The sequence below is a fragment of the Salmo trutta genome, chromosome 21, assembly GCF_901001165.1.
Source record: "Salmo trutta chromosome 21, fSalTru1.1, whole genome shotgun sequence".
In the NCBI taxonomy this organism is placed as follows: domain Eukaryota; kingdom Metazoa; phylum Chordata; class Actinopteri; order Salmoniformes; family Salmonidae; genus Salmo; species Salmo trutta.
In genome coordinates this window covers 19,095,705-19,121,005 of record NC_042977.1, presented here as the reverse complement: position 1 = coordinate 19,121,005, position 25,301 = coordinate 19,095,705, and the positions used below count along the sequence as shown (strand labels likewise).

Sequence of the window (25,301 nt, the reverse complement as noted above, 5' to 3'; positions counted from 1 at the left end):
AACCTTTATTTAAGAAGAGAGTCATGCTGAGACCACAGTCTCTTTCACAGATGAGCCCTGTATACACATCAATACACAACAATTACACTACACATACAGTTGAAGTCGGAAGTTTACATACACCTTAGCCAAACTCAGTTTTTCACAATTCCTAACATTTAATCCTAGTAAAAAAATTCCCTGTCTTAGGTCAGTTAGGATCACCACTTTATTTTAAGAATGTGAGATGTCAGAATAATAGTGTAGAGAATGATTTATTTCAGCTTTTATTTCTTTCATCACATTCCCAGTGGGTCAGAAGTTTACATACACTCAATTAGTATTTGGTAGCATTGCCTTTAAATTGTTTAACTTGGGTCAAACGTTTTGGGTAGCCTTCCACAAGCTTCCTACAATAAGTTGGGTGAATTTTGTCCCATTCCTCCTGACAGAGCTGGTGTAACTGAGTCAGGTTTGTAGGCCTCCTTGCTTTTTCCGTTCTGCCCACAAATTTTCTATAGGATTGAGGTCAGGGCTTTGTGATGGCCACTCCAATACCTTGACTTTGTTGTCCTTAAGCCATTTTGCCACAACTTTGGAAGTATGTTTGTGGTCATTGTCCATTTGGAAGACCCATTTGCGACTAAGCTTTAACTTCCTGACTGATGTCTTGAGATGTTGCTTCAATATTTCCACATCATTTTCCATCCTCCTGATGCCATCTATTTTGTGAAGTGCACCAGTCCCTCCTGCAGCAAAGCACCCCCACAACATGATGCTGCCACCCCCGTGCTTCACGGTTGGGATGGTGTTCTTCGGCTTGCAAGCCTCCCCCTTTTTCCTCCAAACATAACGATGGTCATTATGGCCAAACAGTTCTATTTTTTGTTTCATCAGACCAGAGGACATTTCTCCAAAAAGTACAATCTTTGTCCCCACGTGCAGTTGCAAACCGTAGTCTGGCTTTTTTATGGCGGTGTTGGAGCAGTGGCTTTTCCTTGCTGAGCGGCCCTTCAGGTTATGTCGATATAGGACTTGTTTTACTGTGGATATAGATACTTTTGTACCTGTTTCTTCCAGCATCTTCATATGGTCCTTTGTTGTTGTTCTGGGATTGATTTGCACTTTTCACACCAAAGTACGTTCATCTCTAGGAGACAGAACACGTCTCCTTCCTGAGCGGTATGACGGCCCATGGTATTTATACTTGCGTACTATTGTTTGTACAGATGAACGTGGTACCTTCAGTCATTTGGAATTTGCTCCCAAGGATGAACCAGACTTGTGGAGGTCTACAATTTTTTTTCTGAGGTCTTGGCTGATTTCTTTTGATTTTCCATGATGTCAAGCAAAGAGGCACTGAGTTTGAAGGTAGGCCTTGAAATACATCCACAGGTACACCTCCAATTGACTCAAATTATGTCATTTAGCCTATCAGAAGCTTCTGAAGCCATGACATCATTTTCTGGAATTTTCCAAGCTGTTTAAAGGCACAGTCAACTTAGTGTATGTAAACTTCTGACCCACTGGAATTGGGATACAGTGAATTATAAGTGAAATAATCTGTCTGTAAACAATTGTTGGAAGAATTACTTGTGTCATGCACAAAGTAGATGTCCTAACCGACTTGCCAAAACTATAGTTTGTTAACAAGAAATTTGTGGAGTGGTTGAAAAACGAGTTTCAATGACTCCAACATAAGTGTATGTAAACTTCCAACTTCCACTGTATCTACATACGCATTCATTACACAATACATGAAAAGCAAACACAAAATTCGAAAAGCAAAACACAATGATATGAAACAAACATATTCTTCAGTATAAAGGCCCTCTGATGTCCGCCTGAATTGCCCGCCTAAAGGCACCAACTTGAAGGACTTTTGGAGAGGATTCCACATGAGAGGCGAAAAAAAAAGGAGACTCAGTGGAGATTGAATGGATCCCTGACTCCAGGCCTGGTAACTTATACGTCTGAAGGTTAACAATTTAGTAAGATACGGCGGAAGTTTATGCAAGAGGGCTTTATAACCAAAAAGAGCTCAATGCCTCGATCTACGAGACTGTAATTATTTAAAAGCTCAGACACACCGTTAGGATTGTCAAACGTTTGCCTGCCGACAGTACTCAGCACCTCTGAACAGTGTCGGCAGTCAATCCCTTTTGTGTTCACACAGCAAAGACCTAGAATTCGTCAGCCACTCAGCCTTGTTAAAATACTCCAATCCAGAATGTGGCAGTAGCGTTGTTTGGCAATGCATGTCCGTATGTGTTGCTCAGTTCATGGTCTGGATTCCAATGTTAACAAGCTAGATAGCTTCGCTAATGTTGCTATTTTGTAGAAAGCACTTGATGGCTGCAGCTAGATAACTACCTAGCAAGATGACGAAGAAACAATTGAATACGTAATCCCATACTGCCAGTGCCAGACCATAGCCACATGTTGAAATATCTAGCTAATGTTAGCATATTCGCTAGCTGGCACAACCTAGCTAGTTAGCTAAGGACACTGCGCTAACTCGGCAGCTAACACAGGCATTTTTTTCATGGAAACTAATCCATTGTGATTTAATTATAATGTAAATATTAGCTACAGTGGTTAGCTAGCTTGGAGGAAGTATTTAGTGTTGTGTGCATTGCATCTGTTCACTTAGCTAGCTCCCATCCCATAGCCTAAATTGCATATTCATTTTGACTGGCTCATGCCCTATTTTTTCTTTTTTGTTGTCACTCCTGTTGGCTCCCCCACGTGGGGATTCGTTCTCTCTGATTGGCTCAAAGTCAAGTTGTTGGCCACTGACGTGCATTGCGATTCTAAAAGTAGAAATGTCAGGTTCGTTGCTACCGGTTTGGCACACAGCAGGTACAATTTTTGTTCTGGCAAAAGAAGGAATGGCCTCACACTGTGATAAGTATCTATTGGCAGTGAGATTCTCGGTGTGTTTCATGCTTGAGAGGGAAGCACTGTCTAACACAAACTACGTACCTGTTGAAATCTATATATCTATCTATCCTTACTGTGTCACTCTGTCAACCTTATTCAATGTATCCTTTATCTACTGGCCTTACACGTCCTGGTCCTGCTTTGTTTAAATGCCTATTTTAGAGGGTAATTCAGCAGCAAAACCAATTTCCTCCTCAGGGAAAATAATCAACTTTTACATTAATTTAGATTATTGTCAGAGGCACAGCCAAACTGTGGAGTATTTTGTATTTTCAGCACCCTGGCGCTTTAGCTCCAGCGTAACATTTGATTTGGGTGTTGAAGTGAGGAGGTCGAGGCGTCTCTTTGTGTGTTCAATATCCTCTTCTCCTGTTTGCTGATGGGAATGTGTGGGAATCCTGTTGCTCTAGGTTCCTGCGTTTGCGTCGATGTTGCCCTCTCGTTGTGATCCGCCACAGCATCGGAACGGGGTTGGTATTCTCAAACTCAAACGTGGGCGGTTGTGGCGGGAGGAAGAAGGAAGTGGCATGATGGAAATGGACGTGGTGGAAGGGACAGTTTTAACAATGAGTGGAGCAGAATAGAGAACAACCCCACTTTTACGTCTTCTCTCTCTCTCTCGTTCCCTCCGTAGCACCCCTTCACCTCTGTCTATCTTCTCCAGGTGCATTCAGCTCCCATCTCAGTTACCCCCACCCCCCTCATCTTCTCAACTCTACAACCCCCATGCCCCCACCAACCCCCATGCCCCTCTGGCTATAGATGGAAGGTGGGAGGGATTGGGGGGGGGATGCTCCCCTGCTGTGCCCCTCTACAGCCCCCAGTGGCCCCTCTCTGGCCCTCTTTGTGCCCCCACCACCCCCCTTGCCTCGCTCACCCATCCAGACCCCCATTCCCTCACTCCCCTGCTGGGCAGGTGACAGGGCCCTGAATGCGGGCCGGGGCAGCCCTGATGGATTCTACAGATGGAGCGTGGAAATCAGCCCAATAGAGCCCTGCCACAGGCCTTTCCCCTCCGCCATACAAAGGAACCCGGGCCATAGCACTCCCAAAGAGAGAGATGGAGAGAAAGAAATGGAGAGAAGGAGATGGAGAGAAGGAGAGAGAAAGAGGGCCAAAAGGATGACAAAAGTAACACTGTCATTTTTCATTAAAGTAGAGGCCGTGATGGAGTGTTTTCGCGCAGTTACTAATAATAGAGAGAGAGAGAGAGAGAGAGAGAGAGAGAGAGAGAGAGAGAGAGCTCCACCCCCACCCTGCAGTTAACATGATACAGTGCTGCTGGGGAGCTTTTCTCTCAGCTCTTCTCAGCTCGTTTTCAGCTTTCTTTTGGTCTCCTTCTTTTCTCTCAGTTCTTCTCAGCTTGTTTTCAGCTCTCTTTCTGTCTCATTTTCTCTCTTTCTTCTTTCCTTTAAATGGCAATGTATTTGTTTATTGGCTTGTTTGGTCTTTATCTTGTTTTTCGCTTAATTAATCAGTTTCTTGTTTTGTGAATGTTTTGAGTAACAAGTGTAGTTGCTTTTGGGGCAGAATAATTTGGGGGCAGAATTTGAGACTATTTGATAGTTTAGGACATAATAGCATCCTAATAAAATTCATGTAAAATTCACTGCAGATAAAAATGATTTACTATACTTGATCAGTTTTTCAGTTAGGGTTGATGCTGTGTCCATACCTCTTCTCAACATTGCTGTCAAAGTAACGCAAACGTCCCAGCCAGACCAGTATTCCAAATCATGGCTCAAAACTTTCTGCCCTGATGGATATTTACTCTTCACATCCAACAAATCTCCCATGAGCCTCTCTGCTCTCTAATGCTCTGTCCGGTGCCCCTGGTCTGAATCTAATAAAGAGCTCTTCCCTGCGTTGGAATCTTGTTTCGGCGTTCCGGAGCCACAGCAGAATTCCCAGAGCTCAAATCCCTGTGTAATGCCTGGATGGGCTCTCACTGGCAACCAGCACAAGCATTTCCTGTTCGGCTCCAGAGGCTGGCACCGAGGAGACGGGAGAGATGGGAGCCCCGCTCCCCTGCCTGCTTGGCTCTCTACTTTTAATTAAACCTAAATCTGGAGAGGAGAGGAGAGAGAGAGGAGAGAGGGAGAGCTGAAGAGAGAGAGGAGAGAGGGAGGAGAAAGAGAGAGCAGAGGAGAGGAGAAGCGTAGAGGAGAGGTTACCTCCATTAACCATGCATCCACACCATATTCTCTCTCTTTCTCCTCCACCTCTTTCCTCCTCTCTGATGCCTCACTGAGAGACATGAGGTGGTCTTGGTATGGGTAATACTATCATTACAATAGAACTGGATTTGCCTCTGCTTTTAGGTGGATGTTTGGGTCTATGAGACATACGAGCACAGACTCAGACAGACCCCTATTTAAAGCTTTGTCCCACCTTCTGTCAGACTTCATGATTAGAAGGTCCCTCAGGCAAAGAGCTCAAGGGAATGGAATTTAACCCTTTCTGTCTGTAGCCATCTGCGTTGGAAACATTGTTATAGAGAAAAAGCAACGCGTGAAATCAGAGGTCCTAGACACAGCAGACAGATGCATGTGTGTGTATACGTTTATGTGTGTGTGTGTGTGACGAGTGCATTGCAGACACGTAATGGTGGACAATGGGTGGCTGTCACGCTAGTTTGAGGACCCTAATCATTATTTAATAGACAGCTAGCCTCCCCCCATACGCTGCTTTAGTCCTTCAGTCTCCCAGCCTCAAGCCTTCATTCACCACTCTTCTGCTGAATTAGGCCTTAAAAGCCCTCTCCATCTCTCTGTCTGTCTGCCTCTATATCCCTCTGTCCCTCTGTCTGTCTGTTTCTATATCTCTCTATATGTCTGTCTGTCTCTATATTCTTCTGTCCCTCTGTCCCTCCATCTGTCCATCTGTTTGTCTGTGTCTATATCCCTCTGTCCGTCCGTCCGTCCATCTGTCCCTCTGTCTGTCTGTCTCTATATCCCTCTGTCTGTCTGTCCGTCCGTCCGTCCGTCCGTCCGTCTGTCCGTCTGTCTTTCTCTATATTCTTCTGTCCCTCTGTCTCTCTCGATATCTCTCTGTCCCTCTGTCCTTCTGTCTCTTTGTCCTTTCTGTCCCTCTGTCCCTTCTGTCTCTCTGTCCCGCTGTCCAGCAGCCCTCAACTGAGCAAACAGATAAAAGACACAATCTGGGATTAATTTTTCATCCAAAATGGCAATATCCTACTTTGCCCTACAGGTATACGACTCCTTTAACCCATGTTTAAACAGACTACTGGTCTCTCTGGGCTCTCTTTTGATCACCTTAGGATCCACTGGGGCCTGTGTGGAGTTTAGAAGGGGGTGTTGAGGATCAATTGAAAGTGATCCCACCCTGTGAAAGCCCTAAGGTCACATCATAGTGGGTGAGAACTAGATATATTATTCCCTGACCGCAGGAGCTACCTAGGTCAAACTCTGGGCCCTAGTCATTACATTACATTGCAGGATTTATCCCTAGTCTTTGACACCTGTTGCTTCTGTGTGTCTCTCTAGGTCAAGGTCAAGGGTTTACTTTACATTCCAAGTTTTAGAAATACATTTTGTTGCCCCCCCTCCTCCATTCAAGATACCAGCTTTCCTGTTTCGTTTTTCTAACCGGCCAATCAGAATAACCATTATCTGTTACATGTTTGCAGCCAGCCACTCAGACGAGGGTTCGGACGTGGACTCCGAGCCGGGCCTGCCACTAAAGAGGAAACAGCGTCGCAGTAGGACCACCTTCTCAGCTGAGCAGCTGGAGGAGCTGGAGAGAGCCTTTGAACGAACACACTACCCTGATATATACACCAGAGAAGAGCTAGCTCAGAGGGCCAAACTCACAGAAGCCAGAGTTCAGGTTAGTGAAGACCAATACACACACAGGCAAGGATGCAGACATACACACACAAGTACACAAACATGGGCAAGCACATACACAAACATGGGCAGGCAGGCATGCAGACATGCTCAGACACACACACACACACACACACACACACACACACACACACACACACACACACACACACACACACACACACACACACACACACCAGTTGTACTGTGATGTCTTTAACCCCGGCCGCCCCATACACACACACATTCTGGAGGTCTTTGTCGACAGTCCCAGGGGCCCAATCTGGTCTGCGACTGCTCTGTGAGCTGCTGGGCTGGAGATTCCTGGGGATATGTGCAATATGGGTGTTAAACTGGCCTGGCATGGTGCCATTCACCCCCTCCAGACATCAGTCACATGAGTCAGCTGTACACACACACACACACACACACACACACACACACACACACACACACACACACACACACACACACACACACACACACACACACACACACACAAACACAGGCCCCACTGTATTCTCAGTTATAAAAGTTTCCTTTTTTGACATCTTTTGTAAAAATATATCTATTAAAAGCAACTAAAAATAAGCCAGAATTAGAGATTCTTTATTAAGCCATTAAAGTGATTTCATTGGTTTATGGGTTTGTCAGGGATCCCCAACAGGCGACCCATGGGCTCAAGTGTTCAAAACAAAAAAATACAAAGAATATATATATACATTTGTATATCATTTTCAGTGTTGGACATAAAAGACTGTAAAATCCACAGGAAATCAGCTCAAAGTGATTTTAATTGAGGAAATCTGTTCCCCAATATCCCCATGCATAAATAGAGAGGCATACTGTATGTCATCGTATCCAAGTGGGATACAGATTTGAAATGATTTTGTTTTTGTCAACTACTGCTAGGGATTCTTGATGTCAATTTGCAGTGTTGAAATTATTTCTAAGTACAGTTGAAGTTGGAAGTTTACATACACTTAGGTTGGAGTCATTAAAACTCGTTTTTCAATCACTCCACAAATTTCTTGTTAACAAACTATAGTTTTGGCAAGTCGGTTAGGAAATCTACTTGGTGCATCTACTTTGACACAAGTAATTTTTCCAACAATTGTTTACAGACAGATTATTTCACTTATAATTCACTGTATCACAATTCCAGTGGGTCAGAAGTTTACATACACTAAGTTGACTGTACCTTTAAACAGCTTGTAAAATTCCAGAAAATTATGTAATGGCTTTAGAAGCTTCTGATAGGCTAATTAACAACATTTGAGTCAATTGGAGGTGTACCTGTGGATGTATTTCAAGGCCTACCTTCAAACTCAGTGCCTCTTTGCTTGACATCATGGGAAATTAAAAAGAAATCAGCCAAGACCCCAGAAAAAAATTGTAGACCTCCACAAGTCTGGTTCTTCCTTGGGAGCAATTTCCAAATGCCTGAAGGTACCACGTTCATCTGTACAAACAATAGTACGCAAGTATAAATACCATGGGACGACGCAGCCGTTATACCGCTCAGGAAGGAGACGCGTTCTGTCTCTAGAGATGAACGTACTTTGGTGCGAAAAGTGCAAATCAATCCCAGAACAACAGCAAAGGACCCTGTGAAGATGCTGGAGGAAACAGGTACAAAAGTATCTATATCCACAGTAAAACGAGTCCTATATTGACATAGCCTGAAAGGCCACTCAGCAAGGAAGAAGCCAGTGCTCTAAAACCAGCATAAAAAATTAATCCAGACTTCGGTTTGCAACTGCACATGAGGACAAAGATCGTACTTTTTGGAGAAATGTCCTCTGGTCTGATGAAACAAAAATAGAACTGTTTGGCCATAATGACCATCGTTATGTTTGGAGGAAAAAGGGGCTGGCTTGCAAGCCGAAGAACACCATCCCAACCGTGAAGCACAGGGGTGGCAGCATCATGTTGTGGGGGTGCTTTGCTGCAGGAGCGACTGGTGCACTTCACAAAATAGATGGCATCATGAGGATGGAAATGAATGTGGATATATTGAAGCAACATCTCAAGACATTGTCAGGAAGTTTAAGCTTGGTTGCAAATGGGTCTTCCAAACGGACAATGACCCCAAGCATACTTCCAAATTAGTGGCAAAATGGCTTAGGGGGCTAGGTGTCCCCATTAGCGGGACAACTTCCAGTGAAACTGGAGGGTGCGCAATTCAAAGAAATAATCATAAAAATGATGGATATTAAACATTTAGGTACATACAAGTGTCTTATATCGGTTAAAAGCTTAAATTCTTGTTAATCTAACTGTACTGTCTGATTTACAGTAGGCTTTATAGCAAAAGCATGCCATGTGATTGTTTGAGGACGGCGCCCCACAAAATATTTTTCCACCGGCACAGGTTTCATAAATTCACAAATAGCGATTAAATATTCACTTAGTTTTTGAAAATCGTCCTCTGATTTGTCATCCAAAGGGTCCCAGCTATAACATGTAACAATCCACTCGTTCAACATGCAGAGAAAGGAATACGAAAATCTACACCTAAACTTTGTTTCAACAAGTCAAAATATGTTTGTATTTACTCCTCAGATACCCTAAAATGTAATCAAACTATAATATTTCTTACAGAAAGAAGTATGTTCAATACGAAACCGATTTTAGCAGGTGCGTCTTGTCTTCATGGCGCGGGCCAACACGAATTTCCAAGACTGTGTCCCTGTACTAAAACTGATATTTCTTATTCGTTTATGAATTTACAAGCCTGAAACCATGAACATAGACTGCTGACACGCTGTGGATACCATATGAATTGCATCCTGGGAGCTAGAATTGAGTATGCCCTTATACTTGCCATTGTAAGAGCATGGTCTCTCAAAAAAAAATGTTCTGATTGGTTTTTCTTTGGATTTTCTCCTACCATATCTATTGTGTTATATTCTCCTACATTATTTTAACATTTATACAAACTTCAAAGTGTTGTCTTTCCAATGGTACCAATTATATGCATATCCTGGCTTCAGGGCCTGAGCAACAGGCAGTTTACTTTGGGCACGTCAGTCAGGCGGAAATTGAGAAAAAATTGAGTGTATGTAAACTTCTGACCCACTGGGAATGTGATGAAAGAAATGAAAACTGAAATAAATCCTTCTATTATTCCGAGCTTTCACATTCTTAAAATAAAGTGGTGATCCTAACTGACCTAAGACAGGGAATTTTTATTAGGATTAAATGTTAGGAATTGTGAAAAAATATGTTTAAATGTATTTGGCTAAGGTGTATGTAAACTTCCGACTTCAACTGTATTCAACTGTATACCTCCCCCGACCATCCACTGAAGGATAAATTGTCCCACGGCTGAATGTAATTGTGGACCTCTGTCAATGTAAACCCTGTGACTGAGTTAGACAAAGACGTAATGTCACTGTGGTTTCAAAGTGCACCAGATGTTCAGATCTCTTTCTGTCTATCCGGCTTGAGGCTACAGCGCAGATACACACACACATACTGTTAGCCGGCACACACACATTGAATACTCTCACACACTTTAGGCATGCCTATTGCGCACACACACACACACACACACACACACACACACACACACACACACACACACACACACACACACACACACACACACACACACACACACACACACACACACACACTGTATGTACTATTTTTCACAAGAATAGATTCTCACGTCTTCTATTTTATTTTATTAGGTATGGTTCAGCAACAGGAGAGCCAGGTGGAGGAAACAGGCAGGAGCCAATCAGCTAATGGCCTTTAATCACCTGATCCCTGGCGGTTTCCCACCTTCGGCCATGTCGAGCTTGCAGCCATATCAGCTGTCAGACACCCCCTACCCTCCCACCTCCATCTCACAAAGTGAGCACACCTTCACCTTCTACTTCTCTCTTTGATCTCGTTCTATATCAACAAAGGTCATCTACAGATGTGATGTATTTGACTCAAGATCAATAGCCTAGCCCTAATCCATTCTCTCTCTCTCTCTCTCTCTCTCTCTCTCTCTCTCTCTCTCTCTCTCTCTCTCTCAGCAGTGTCAGAGCAGCACAGTACGGTCCACAGGCCTCAGCCTCTCCCCCCCACCTCGGTGCACCAGGGTGGGCTTGGCTCCTCAGTGGGAACCCAGGACGGGAGTTCGGCCTACTGCCTGTCCTCCGGACGCCACGGCTTCTCAGGCTACTCAGACAGCTTTGTGCCCCCCCCTGGCCACTCCAACCCAGTCAACCCCAGCATTAGCAACGGCCTCTCACCACAGGTCAGTCATTCAATGTCATGACTGTAGCTAGCAGCACAAACATAAGTGTTTTGCTCTGCAACATGTCGATTCCATAGTTTCAATTTGACATTTAGTATAGGTTTTATGCCATCGGAATGGTAAACCCTGTTTAGGGGGTTTGTTCTTGATAACTTTCAGTAGATGTATTAGCTCGGTGACTGAGTGGACTTGACATCCATTTATCAGATGCATTCAATAGGGATGACTTGTGCTATGCAAATGTTTCATGAAGAGAGAGGAGACAGTAGAAGATGGAGGGAGTGTGAGAGAGGACGATAGTAAGAGGAAGAGTGGCAGATGGAAGATGACACAAATGAAAACGGAAAATACAATTATGGCCGATTACACAGTCATTAGAGTCCATAGCGGGTTCTGTACGCCGTGAGGGGGCCGTCCTAACAGGCGGAAAACGAGCTTTTAACCGCCACAAAGGGTGGCCAGGCCCCACGCAATGCACGCTGGGTCCTCGCCCCATGAGAGAGAGCACTTCTTCCTATTTCTGTGACAAGGGGAACCCTGAGGGCGTGTGTGTGTGTGTCTGCTTGTCATTTTCATCAGCAAATGACAGCAGGACAACACAACCTGGTGATCCATGAAACCGTTTGGGAAATGGACAATAATTGACTACTTAAACTGAGAACAGCAGTAAAACACATTGGTTCCTTCACATCCTGGTGCTGACTAGCCACAAGCCACCACTTGAGTAGAGCCGACTTAATGCACGCAAACGGTCAGTAGATGCCTTCTTCTCTTCTAAGAGGACAAATCCATTCGATTACTTTTACTCTGCTTGGAGGCCAAAGGTGCTTCTCTCTCGTAGCTGTTTTTCACCATCAGCCTCCCTGAGAGGGTCTTTCGCTTCAGAGAGTGGCTATCTTAGCTTGCATATGGAAGCATGCATGCACACGTCCACATGCACGATCAAACGCACACGTCTGGAATGTATGCATCCGTCCTGAATTGCAATTATGAAACGTTCCAGTGTGCTAATTGATTGGAATGAAGGAATCTATCCCTTAGTAATGCGGTGTGTAATTTATGCAAATGACTCACTTTGTTGACTAATTTGTTTTAATTCATGTATTCATCTGCAGTTTTTTTTAATGCATATTGGAATATGCTCATTTGCATTTCAGACTGGATGGAACTTTGAAATAATAAAAGAGATGGAATACGAATTAATACATTTTATGACTTTTATAGTGAGTGGATAAAAACCTTTAAAAGTTTACAATTAGACATACCAAATAAACGCACACACAAAGATATATAAACTCTGCAATGTCTACACAGAAAAGCCTCGATACTGTGGATTCTCACTGAGCACAGACGTCAGTTCAACATCTAGTTTTGGATTTACATTTGGTTGAGTTTTCAACTAATGTGAATTCAATGGGAAATCAACCAAATAATTGGTTGGGTAAAAAAAAAACAACATTACGTTCCCTTACGTTGATGACTTTTTTCAAATCAAATCAGTTTTCCATGTTGATTCAACGTCATAACATAGAGTTTTTGGTTTGAAGTGACGTGGAAACCTAGTTGATTCAACCAGTTTTTGCCCAGTGGGTTGTTACAGTATATTGTTCTTTTGGGCTGTCTGATTGTTAAACCGTGCTGAATGACACTTCTTGGTGGTTTTGGAAGTCATTTGAGGCTTTAGTCCATGAAAAAACAATTCATGTGGTGTTTCTTTTGTAGCTCTGTGAATGGTTACCCTTTGGTTATATGGTGTTTGAATACATCATCACACTGACTTAGCCCTATGTTATGAGTAGTTCGGTCTATGCTCTGAGTGTTAGTGCTTCGGTTGGTAGTAAAACATGAAGGTTTAGGGGACCAGTCTAGCCTGCCCCAGTGTATTGTGGGATATCTCCCTGGGGTGTGGTGTCTCAGACGTCTGGCTAGCTGATCCGGGGCATACCAGAGGAATCTGTTCTCACCAGTACAGCAAGCGGCCAGGCTTTGCACCCCGATGAGGCTTAATCCCCGGAACCACTGAGAAACAGAGACACCCCCGGGAACCGCCATGGGCTTCAATCACAGAGCAGAAAGGCTGGAGGAATACACACACTGGCTTAGACACACATACAGTGAGCTCCAAAAGTAATGGGACAATGACACATTTTTTGTTGTTTTGCCTCTGGACTCCAGCACTTTCGATTTGAAAAGATACAATGACTCTGAGGTGAAAAGGTAGACTGTCAGCTTTCATTTGAAGGTATTTTCATCCATATCGGGTGAACCCTTCTACATGAATGTGGATGCTACCATGATTAAGGATAATCATGAATGAATCGTGAATAATGATGGGTGAGAAAGTTACAGATGCACAAATATCATGATATTTATGCCACTGTAACTTTCTCACTCATCATTATTCACAATTCATTCAGGACGATCCGTAATCATGGTAGCATCCACATTAATATAGAAGTGTTTAGAAACATATTCTATTCTTATTTACAATAAAAGTGACTCCAAAATGACACAATACATTATTTACCATTCATTTCTATTGAGCACAACATAATCTGAAACACAACCAAAACAAACAGCAAATGCATCCAACAAATTTGTAGAGCCACAAGCTTGATGTAGTCATTGTACAAAAAGTGCTGCAATTTCTAAATGGTTAATGGATGAAAATACCCTCAAATTATAGCTGACAGTCTGCACTTTAACCTCACAGTCACTGTATAATTATTAAAGTGCTGGAGTACAGAGCCAAAACAACAAAAAATGTTTCACTGTCTCAATACTTTTGGAGCTCTTGAACGTGAACACTGGCAAACATAGGCTGAGACACATTAGGACTTTCCCCAACAAAAAATATCTTGGTCGACCGAGAGTCGTCTGTTCTTTCGACCAACCGATTTGATGAAAAAAATGTATGTGTATTTTTCCCTATATGGACATTTTTTTGAATATGTTTGAATAAAATCAACTATATGCAGGCTACTGAGCTTGTCTGATGCTTTAAGCGCTGCGATTAAAAATGAAGACACACAAATTACTAAAGAGGGAGCCAGAGATCAATATAGCCTAACTGGAAGAAAGAAACCTGCTCCCGACCCCCATCCTGCTGTTGACCATCGCAATGCCAAGAGTGTGCAAAACTGTCATCAAGGCAAAGGGCGGCTACTTTGAAGAATCTCAAATCTGAAATATATTTTGATTTGTTTAACACTTTTTTGGCTATTACATGATTCCATACATGTTATTTCATAGTTTTGATGTCTTCACTATTATTCTACAATGTAGAAAATAGTAAAAATAAAGGAGTAGGTGTGTCCAAACTTTTAACTGGTCATGTATATTTAAATGAAAAGTAACTTCTATTGCCGTTGCCAATATGTAAAAATACAAATAAAAACATTGATAAAAATAAATATCCTATGAATCACATTGGCTATGCATGGCCTGTCTGCAAGGATCATGAAACATTGTATCAACTACTATCTCTCGCTCTCTGTCTATATGTAATTTTTTCATTCTCTTCTGTCTCCCTTTGTCACTCTCATGCCTGTTTATCTCTACTTTCTCTCTCTCTCCCTATCGCTCTCTCTCCACTCTTTTCTCTACCTCTCTGTCTCGCTCTCTCTCTTTCTCTCCTACTTTGAGAATCTCCACAGTGATGGTGAGTGAAGACAATCAGAAATAGTATCAGATCCCCAAATGAGCACATTTATAGGCCTACATTTGCGCACAGGCCAGGCAGCCTAGGCCTACTTCTGTGCGTACACAGGTGCGTGTCCTTACTCAACATTGACAGGAGCGCTCCAAACAAAAGACAATGAATGAATTGACAACTCGTAAATGGCATGAAATAAACCCAAACTTGTAGCCTAGGTTGTGCGCTCTGCAAACAACGTGTCCACTTCAACAATGACATCGGTAAGTCTGTAATACTAATATATTGAGTGCATTAACAGAAAGGACCGTAACAAACAAACATTGTAGATGAGAAATGATGGTAATTATCGGTAAATGTACTACTGGTGATACTGGTGTGCCATCCCCGCGGTCTCCACAATGGATTAGTCCCCTCAGACAGGAGTGAATCAGACAGGTGTCTCGTGTGCCATAGTTGTTTTAATATAGAATTTGCCACTGCTTGACTAAAAAAAATCTGGTTAGAAAAACAGCCTATTGACCAAACAATTGACCGGTCGACTAAATGGGGTCAGCCCTAGTGCGCATACATAAACACACACACACACACACACACACACATGCACGCACACACAGAACATCCACACAGGGGTTTTTGATCAGATAACCGTATCAATTGGATTGTATACAGTTATCTTTCCTCTAATCCCGTATCTAACCTCAAATCGGAGGAAACATGGGTTAAATGTTCTCGCCATGATGGCAGTACAATATCCACATATAATAAGGATCTATACGTATTGTTTTCTACACTTTTCCCTGTGAACAGACCAACATTTGGGTTTTCCATTCAGAAAAAATAATTTCCATATACTTCCCCGCCCTCAACCCACACATATACTCAAACACACACACACACACACACACACACACACACACACACACACACACACACACACACACACACACACACACACACACACACACACACACACACACACACACACACACACACACACACACACACACACACACACACACACACACTGTAAGATGAATGGGATGTGTTGACCTCCATGTGTTTCCCATTTGTAGTCAGTCACACATCAGCATGTTCCTAAGACGCGTTAGGTTAGATTCCTCTGACAGAGCTCCTGTAAATTACATACTCTCAGACAGATAGTGTGTGTGTGTGTGGCTGTCCGGGCATATGTGTGTGTGTGCGTGTGCGTGTGTGTCTGTGTGTGTGGCTGCCAGGTCTGGAAGCAACACGATTATCCTTCAATTATTCACCATTAGTTCAGCATTCTGCCATTTTCTCTGCCTCTTTTTAAAGTGTCTCTTTCGGTTTAGTTCTCACAGTATTGTCTCGCTTTCGCTCTCTCTCTCTCTATATGTCACTCTTTCATTATCTTGTCTACCTTTGTCACTCTCATGCCTGTTTATCTCTACTTTCTCTCTCTCCCCCCTCTCTCTGTCTATCTATCCACTCTCTTTTGTCTCTCTACCTCTGTCTCTCTCTCTCTTTCTCTTGCTGTATGTTTCTAACGGTCACTAACTCCACCTATTTTCCCCTCGTTTTGACGATATCTCGTCTCACACAAACTCTCATGCAGCTGTTCATGATGTATCACCAAGGAGACCCCTTAACCCCTAACAGAAAGTGCTAAACTTTGATTCTTCCAGTAATGTTTTACCAGCTTGGTGGGCCCCCCAACCAAATCTCGCTTAGGGTCCCCAAAAGGCAAGAGCTGACCTTACACACACACACACACACACACACACACACACACACACACACACACACACACACACACACACACACACACACACACACACACACACACACACACACACACACACACACACACACACACAGAGAGACACACACACACTTATTGGAAATGTGTTAAAGAATCATACTCCTTGTTCCCACGTACCCTGTGGCCTTTCCATGTAGGCCCCATAAGGACACAGTGAATTTGGGCATCAAATGTGAAAGCTGGAGAGACAGAAAGGGAAGGAGGGAGAAGACGGAGTGGGTGGGGGTGGGGTGGAAGGGAGAGGGGGAGGGAGAGAAAGAAGGATAGGTTATTCATGTCTGTTTTTCTCCTTTAGTATACTGTCCAAACACATAAACGGTCATTCATAAACTTTATCATACTGTTAAACACACCATCTGCTTTATCTAGTAGACATTGACGACGAAATGAATCAACAAGTTATTTACCATAGGTTTTGTATTGTGAATGTCTTTTAAATATGTTTATAAAATATAAGATGTTTCATGAAAAATGTAAAAAGTTGTACTGTAAATTTAGCATTGTAAATAACCTCCATGAACAACCTTTTCGATTCCATTCCATAGGATACAGTAAAAACTCCACAGAGTCATTCTGAAAATGCTATCTAGCGGTGTAGTGGACCAGAACTGTGCGGTCCCGAACAGATGAGGGCTCCCCTGTCCGTCTGTCACTTAGGAAATGATGTAACAGGAACCATGTGTCTGGGTGAACACAGTATAATGTGTCTCATATGGTCACAAGCAGGAGAGGAGAGGAGAGGAGAGGAGAGGAGAGGAGAGGAGAGGAGAGGAGAGGAGAGGAGAGGAGAGTAAAGAAGGAGAGTAAAGAAGGAGAGTAAAGAAGGAGAAGAGATGAGAGGAGAGGAAAGAAGGAGAGGAGAGGAGAGTAAAGAAGGAAAGGAGAGGAAAGAAGGAGAGTAAAGAAGGAAAGGAGAGGAAAGAAGGAGAGTAAAGAAGGAGAGGAGAGGAGAGGAGAGGAGGAGAGTAAAGGAGAGAAGGAGAGTAAAGAAGGAGAGTAAAGGAGAGAAGGAGAGTAAAGAAGGAGAGGAGAGGAGAGGAAAGAAGGAGAGTAAAGAAGGAGAGTAAAGGAGAGAAGGAGAGTAAAGAAGGAGAGGAGAGGAGAGGAAAGAAGGAGAGTAAAGGAGAGAAGGAGAGTAAAGAAGGAGAGGAGAGTAAAGGAAAGAAGGAGAGTAAAGAAGGAGAGGAGAGGAGAGGAAAGAAGGAGAGGAGAGGAGAGGAAAGAAGGAGAGTAAAGAAGGAGAGGAAAGAAGGAGAGTAAAGAAGGAGAGGAGAGGAGAGGAAAGAAGGAGAGTAAAGAAGGAAAGGAGAGGAAAGAAGGAGAGTAAAGAAGGAGAGGAGAGGAGAGGAAAGAAGGAGAGTAAAGAAGGAGAGGAGAGGAGAGGAAAGAAGGAGAGGAAAGAAGGAGAGGAGAGGAGAGGAAAGAAGGAGAGGAAAGAAGGAGAGGAGAGGTTATTCTAGAAACTGTATATAATATAACAGAACCAAGTTACATAGTCATGATTAGTAAGAATGAACAGGGTTACAGTTGTCTGCCAGTGGAGAGTAGGTATACAAGTAAAGTTAAAGGCTCATAAGACGTTGCGTGATTTTTACATAAATGATTTAAATTTTTATGGATAGTCGGATGTACAGTATGTTACAGGACCCTAAGGTATTTTCTAACAGCCTTCAAAGAATGTCAGAAATTCAATGTGTCTTCACAAATATATTCCTGGAAAATCCATCTAATGTTTCCCGAGACTAAGTTGGAAGACGTTTTCTCTGATGCGAACTGACATATATATTTTAGGCCTGGTGAGGATTAGTAACACAACTTTACTGCTGTAGTAAATTCACCAGTCAATCCCTGTTGCTTTCCTCCATCTTGAACTCTCCTCTCGTCCTCTTTGACATAGTAAGCATCCCTAATCTGTACTGTGTGACTCTGTACATACCCCAACTCGTGATATGAGCGCTCAAATTGAACCTTCATGCATATGTCGTATTGACATCAATGCATGAGCTATACAAAAGTATGTTATGTGTGTAAAATAATGTTGCATGAGCAAAAGTATGTGTTACGTGTGCAAAAGATACAGTACATGCTATTTGTACGTTTGTCTTCATGGATTAAGCAATGTAAGGGCTGTACTTAAAGTTGAAGTGGGAAGTTTACATACACTTAGGTTGGAGTCATTGAAACTCGTTTTTCAACCACTCCACAAATTTCTTGTTAACAAGCTATAGTTTTGGCAAGTCGGTTAGGACATCTACTTTGTGCATGACACAAGTCATTTTTCCAACAATTGTTTACAGACAGATTATTTTACTTATAATTCACTGTATCCCAATTCCAGTGGGTCAGAAGTTTACATACACTAAGTTGACTGTGCCTTTAAGCAGCTTGGAAAATTCCAGAAAATCATGTCATGGCGTCAGAAGCTTCTGATAGGCTAATTGACATCATTTGAGTGAATTGGAGGTGTACCTGTGGATGTATTTCAAGGCCTACCTTCAAACTCAGTGCCTCTTTGCTTGACATCAAGGGAAAATCAAAAATAAATCAGCCAAGACCTCAGAAAAAAAATTGTAGACCTCCACAAGTCTGGTTTATCCTTGGGAGCCATTTCCAAACGCCTGAAGGTACCACGTTCATCTGTACAAACAATAGTATGCAAGTATAAACACCATGGGACCACGCAGCCGTCATACCGCTCAGGAAGGAGACGTGTTCTGTCTCCTAGAGATGAATGTACTTTGGCGTGAAAAGTGCAAATCAATCCCAGAACAACAGCAAAGGACCATGTGAAGATGCTGGAGGAAACAGGTACAAAAGTATCTATATCCACAGTAAAACGAGTCCTATATCGACATAACCTGAAAGGCCACTCAGCAAGGAAGAAGCCACTGCTCTAAAACCGCCACAAAAAAGCCAGACTACGGTTTGCAACTGAACATGGGGACAAAGATTGTAGTTTTTGGAGAAATGTCCTCTGGTCTGATGAAACAAAAAATAGAACTGTTTGGCCATAATGACCATTGTTATGTTTGGAGGAAAAAGGGGGAGGCTTGCAAGCCGAAGAACACCATCCCAACCGTGAAGCACGGGGGTGGCAGCATCATGTTGTAGGGGTGCTTTGCTGCAGGAGGGACTGGTGCATTTCACAAAATAGATAGCATCAGGAGGATGGAAAATTATGTGGATATATTGAAGCAACATCTCAAGACATCAGTCAGAAAGTTAAAGCTTGGTTGCAAATGGTCTTCCAAATGGACAATGACCCCAAGCATACTTCCAAAGTTGTGGCAAAATGGCTTAAGGACAACAAAGTCAAGGTATTGGAGTAGCCATCACAAAGCCCTGACCTCAATCCTATAGAAAATTTGTGGGCAGAACTGAAAAAGCGTGTGAGAACAAGGAGACCTACAAACCTGACTCAGTTACACCAGCTCTGTCAGGAGGAATGGGCCAAAATTCACCCAACTTATTTTGGGAAGCTTGAGGAAGGCTACCCAAAATGTTTGACCCAAGTTAAACAATTTAAAGGCAATGCTACCAAATACTAATTGAGTGTATGTAAACTTCTGACCCACTGGGAATGTGATGAAATAAATAAAAGCTGAAATAAATTATTTTCTCTGCTATTATTCTGACATTTCACATTCTTAAAATAAAGTGGTGACCTTAACTGACCTAAGAGGGAATTTTTACTAAGATTAAATGTCAGCAATTGTTAAGAACTGAGTTTAAATGTATTTGGCTAAGGTGTATGTAAACTTTCGACTTCAACTGTATCTATTCATTTGTTTGTGAACAAATGAGACTTGCGTAACCTGTATGAGAAAAAGTATTCTGATAAATTTTATTCTACTCTATTCTTTGTGTCTACCACATACTCTACTCTACTCTACTCTATTCCACCGTATCCCACCACAATCCATTCCATTCTAACCTCTCTCCTCTCCTCTGTCTCTCCAGGTGATGGGGCTGTTGAACCCGGGAGGAGTGCCCCACCAGCCCAGCCACCAGAGTGACTTTGCCCTCTCTCCCCTGACCGGTGGGATGGAGCCCGGGGGTGGCATGGCGGCCAGCTGCCACGGCTCTCAGCGGGGCCTGGAGGGTCTGCCAGGCCTGACCAGCATGCCCACCCTGCCCAACTCCCAGTCCTACTGCCCGCCCACCTACAGTTCCCCAGCCTACGCTATGGACCACCACCCCTCATACCAATACGGACAGTATGGACAGAGCAAGGTGGGTCATGGGAGTTTTATGTGTAATGATATTGTAGCCATGTGATTGTTGGTAATGTTTTTTTTAAAGTATTTGTGTATTATATAGTTATTTATATCCCTTTTTTGTTTGAATGCATTGATTGTAAGTTATTCTGAAAAAAAAATCTGCTTAAATGCCTGTATAAAAGACACATTAGATTAGCATTAGAGGTATACTAACTCCATTCATTTCTATATACCGGTATATAGTCTCCTATGATTAAAGACCATACTCAAGGTTTAGATTTTCAGAATCATAACCCACGTTAATTGCAAAGGCCAACATGATGAGTGAGCCTCTTGAATCACGCTCTCAAATCAGGCTGTGACATTACATGTATGTCAGAGGCACGGCTAGTAGTCCAGAGGGCACTTCGGTTTACATTACTATTACCTTCAAGCACTTACCCACGCCATATATCCACGTGGCCCGATACAGAGGTATGTCAGTGGGGCCTCCCCCATAACCATCAGCCTGTGACCTTTCACGACCCGTGTGATGAGCTGGACCACCAAACCCTCCGCTCACTCACCTAGCCATGTAATGACCCCTGGGTAACAAAGATACCTCCCCAAATCAAATGAGCGGCTTCCCCAAAACATGTTTGACAGGCGGGGTGGGGGGGGGTAGTAGAGTTAGTGGAGTGGGGGTGAGGTACACTGCCACATGTTGAGTAGTGTATACTGGCCCATCAGTGGCGGCATCTTGATGTCATTAATTTGGCGAGGTCCAGGCTTGGGACCTGTGTGCAGGCAGCTCGCAGGGGTAGGGGGTTGGTAAGAGAGGGGTGGGTGGAAGGTGGGTTTGAGAGGGGGTCTTTTTAACGGGGAGCGAAATGGCCTCTGGCAGGCGGGGATTAGAACCATGTGTTTCTGTGCAGGTCAGATGCAGTCTGAGTTGTTGTTGATCACTGGAGCAGAGCCACAGCCAGGACCAACGCAGCAAGGGCAGGCTCACTCTAACTCTCCCCCAGTACAGTATAGCCCAGCCACAGGGAAAACCCCCAGATCTGCCTCACACTCCTTGCCTCTCTTTAACTCCCTCAACCCCTCCCTTCTCTCCACCTCTCACTGCTCTCATCCCTCTCACCCACTATTTACCTTCTTACTCATCAGGCATGATGTTTCCCTGACACAGGAGGTAGAGAGTGACATGAAAACCAAGGGAGAACAGTTCCAACCCTTCCTCTCTCTCTCCTTTTCTCTCAGGTGCCTTTCATTATCTGAAGCCCACCATGGCCAGGAGGGGATGAGATCTCTGGTCAACCCGACAGTCAACTCTGGAGCACTCCCCCTTCCTCTCTACTTCCCCCCTCCGCCTTCTCCCCACCCAGCCCCTGAGGAAAAGGGACAACCCAGAGAGATGGAGGGAGGGGGGTTGTTTTGGGGATTCGGGGATGTGAGGGGGGGGGGTTGACTCAATGGGATAATCAGGACCAAAGGGGAAGCCCTCTCTAGTTACCTGGCACTCGCCCCGCTCGCGCTTCACATCATGCTCCGAAAACCAAGCACGCCTCGCTCTCCATGCTTGATGAGAAAAATAAATGGAGAGAAGGAGAAGAAGAGGATAAAAAAAGGAGTGAATAAAACCCCAACAAAGAACTACATTCACTCATTCAACACTCTGCGTTTGATTTGTAATACGTGGGAGAGGACTCGGTGAACAGTTTTCCTTCCATGGATGTGCTTTCAGGGTATATTGTGATGATGGGAGGAAAATAAGGTTTTAGGGCACAATCCTGAGGCATAATGATGATGTATGGACCTGCAATAGGCACACCGCTCACTCACCCACAATGCTCTATGTAAGACACTAACAATGTCTTAGGAAAATACTGCACGCTGAGACTTTGTATTAGTTTGATTTGGGGAAATGAAATGTGTTCTATCAGGAGAAGAAAAACTGCCATCAATTTGATTTGTAAAAGTGACTCTAAGCATATGTACTGTAGGTCTGGACAGTGACGGTCTGGACAGTGACGGTCTGGACAGTGACGGTCTGGACAGTGACGGTCTGGACAGTCTTTCACCCAACTAGGATGATAGAGAGAGAAATATACTGTAGTAGATGGAAGCTGCTGCAACCCAAAGAAGTGCAATACATTCAAACCTCAGATGAAATGAATTGACACATCCCTGTATAACAATCTCCTCAATTAACTGACTACATCCTTTTTGTAATCCATATTGTTTTGAGCAAAAACAAAGGTAGCTGGGTTGCACTGATCACTTTGAAGCAAAAATCATCCTAACACAAGATCTGTGCACGTACAGGTAGCTTGGACTTTTGCATAAATCTTGCGTTGATTTCAATGGGAGATTTGAGTAGAAATCGGAGTAGGACCAGGGCCTGTATTCAGAAAGTATCTCAGAGTAGGAGTACTGATCTAGGATCAGGTCCCTCCTGTCCATATAATCATATTAGTTATGATCCAAATGGCAAAACAGCATTCCTACTCTGATACACTTTAGGAATACAGGCCCAGGCTAGCAGTCACAGTCCAATCAAGTGTAAATTGGACCTGATAAAACATACCACTCTCATTCATTTAGTATTTATTCAGTCCACCTCTTCTCTGTTAGTATCCCTGATCATAGCATTCAGTTGTGTGGAAATCAAACATTTATTTTTCTGCCTTGTTTCTTTTGTATACATATATCATTTTCATTTATGACTGCATAAAATGATTTGTGTTTTAATATGTCTTGTGTCAAATGCAGCACTATTTACTATTTATAATAAAATATATAAAAATGTGTACAGGCTGAAGTGTTTTAATTTATTTCAAACCAATGTGTGTCTGTCTTTACCATACCGTCTATGGGCTTTACAATTTTGATTTTGTACTGAAAAATGTAGTACAGATATTGGCTAACTATGAGTTATGATAAGATATGAACTAGTTCTGAATTAGGGTAAATATTATTGATGAGATTACTGAGAACAGATTACTTGCCCATTCAGGACATCTACATTAGGTACATCTGATTTAGATACTCTGCAGCGTTCTTTAATCCTGGTCCCGGGGACCCAAAGTGGTTCACATTTTTGTTTTTGCTCTCGCACTACACACCTGATTAAAATCATCAAAGCTTAATGATGAGTTGATCATTTCAATCACCCCTTTAGGTCCCCAGGACCAAGGTTAAGAAACACTGAGATACTGTAACTGTATTAAACAAAGGAAAGCCAACAGAGCAATGACTCAGACAAGACAAGATGGCAGTGTCCCAAGTGACCATCCACTGCCTTTCTTTTCTGAAATTCAGAACTGAGTTTTTCATTCAGGACTTCCACTCTTTCATTCATATTTCAAGTATCCATATTTAAAATGACAGTTTTTCCTGCAATAAGATATGTTTTGTTTTCCAAGAAAAATAAGTGGAACAATCTGCCATCCACCCACCCCATTCCTGTACACATGGTTCCTGTGTGTGTGTGCTCAGACACACACACACACACACACACACACACACACACACACACACACACACACACACACACACACACACACACACACACACACACACATACACAGTCTTGTACAGCTAACCTTGTGGGGACACGCAATTCAGTCCCATTCATAAACCTAACCCTAACTCTACCCCGTACTCTTACCCTAACCAAAACCCTAAACCTAACCCTAGCTCCTAACCCTTAATGTAATTCTAACCATAACACTAATTCTAACCTTAACCCTAAACTCGTGGGACTAACAAAATGTCCCCAGTTGGTGACATTTTTGTTTGTTTACTATTCTTGTGGGGACTTCTGGTCCCCGCACGAATAGTTAGACACGTCCACAACACACACACACACGCACACACACACATGCACAGACACACACAAAGCAAATTAAGCATAGAACATGTTTTTTTGTGGTCTAAGAACAAGCATTCTCCATGACTGATGGTGGACAGTCGGTCAGTGCCTCTCCACTCATGTTCTCTCTCCCTGCAGCACAGTGGCTCCCTAACACTTTAAAGGCACATTGACTCATTCATAAATATATTCCCTTTAATTAACACCGCTTTCGGACAAATTCCTCCTCCCCAGGGGACCCTTCACACCCGTAATGAGTAAAACAGAGCACCCTGTAAACGATCTAAACACAACACCATAGACACACTGGGACATTAGTCACTGCCACTGTCTCTCTAGGATTCAGACTGGGGTTCAGACTGCGTTCGCGTCCCAAATGGCACCCTATTACCTAGATTGTGCACTACAAGGGGCTCTGGTCAAAAGTAGTGCACTATCTAGGACATAGGGCACCATTTGGGGCACACATGGGGTTCAGAGGGCAAAACGTTCCGATCCCAGCGCCCTGGCAGAAAGAAAAACACTCAGCCAGTTGTCGGACACTTCACAAGTTATGGATATCGGTGTTTTTATCACTCTCTCATTCTTCTCATCTTCTTTCGTTCTTTCTTTCTCTCTCTCTGAAGGGGGGATCCAGGGATCAGGTGTATGCAGCTGGCAGTGTCACTCATTTTATATGGTGTGTGTGTGCGTGTGTGTGTGTGTGTGTGCGTGCGTGTGTGTGTGTGTGTGTTCGTG

At 43.2% G+C, this 25,301-nt stretch overlaps 1 protein-coding gene across 4 annotated transcripts in view; it reads left to right on the top strand.

Annotated features, from left to right (window-relative positions):
- Positions 1 to 22,113, top strand: part of LOC115156864 (paired box protein Pax-3-like) — a 34,165-nt gene extending 12,052 nt beyond the window's left edge. For 2 of the 4 annotated variants that reach the window (XM_029704647.1, XM_029704645.1), the window contains exons 5-9: positions 6,572 to 6,771; positions 10,469 to 10,634; positions 10,808 to 11,028; positions 20,448 to 20,720; positions 21,950 to 22,113. In XM_029704647.1, the coding sequence (XP_029560507.1) occupies positions 6,572 to 6,771; positions 10,469 to 10,634; positions 10,808 to 11,028; positions 20,448 to 20,720; positions 21,950 to 21,967 (878 nt within the window). In that variant the 3' untranslated portion in view covers positions 21,968 to 22,113. Of the gene's footprint in view, positions 1 to 6,571; positions 6,772 to 10,468; positions 10,635 to 10,804; positions 11,029 to 20,447; positions 20,721 to 21,949 lie in introns of all 4 variants that reach the window. The other 2 variants (XM_029704646.1, XM_029704644.1) reach the window with 1 other exon arrangement.
- The last annotated feature ends 3,188 nt before the right edge of the window (positions 22,114 to 25,301 follow it).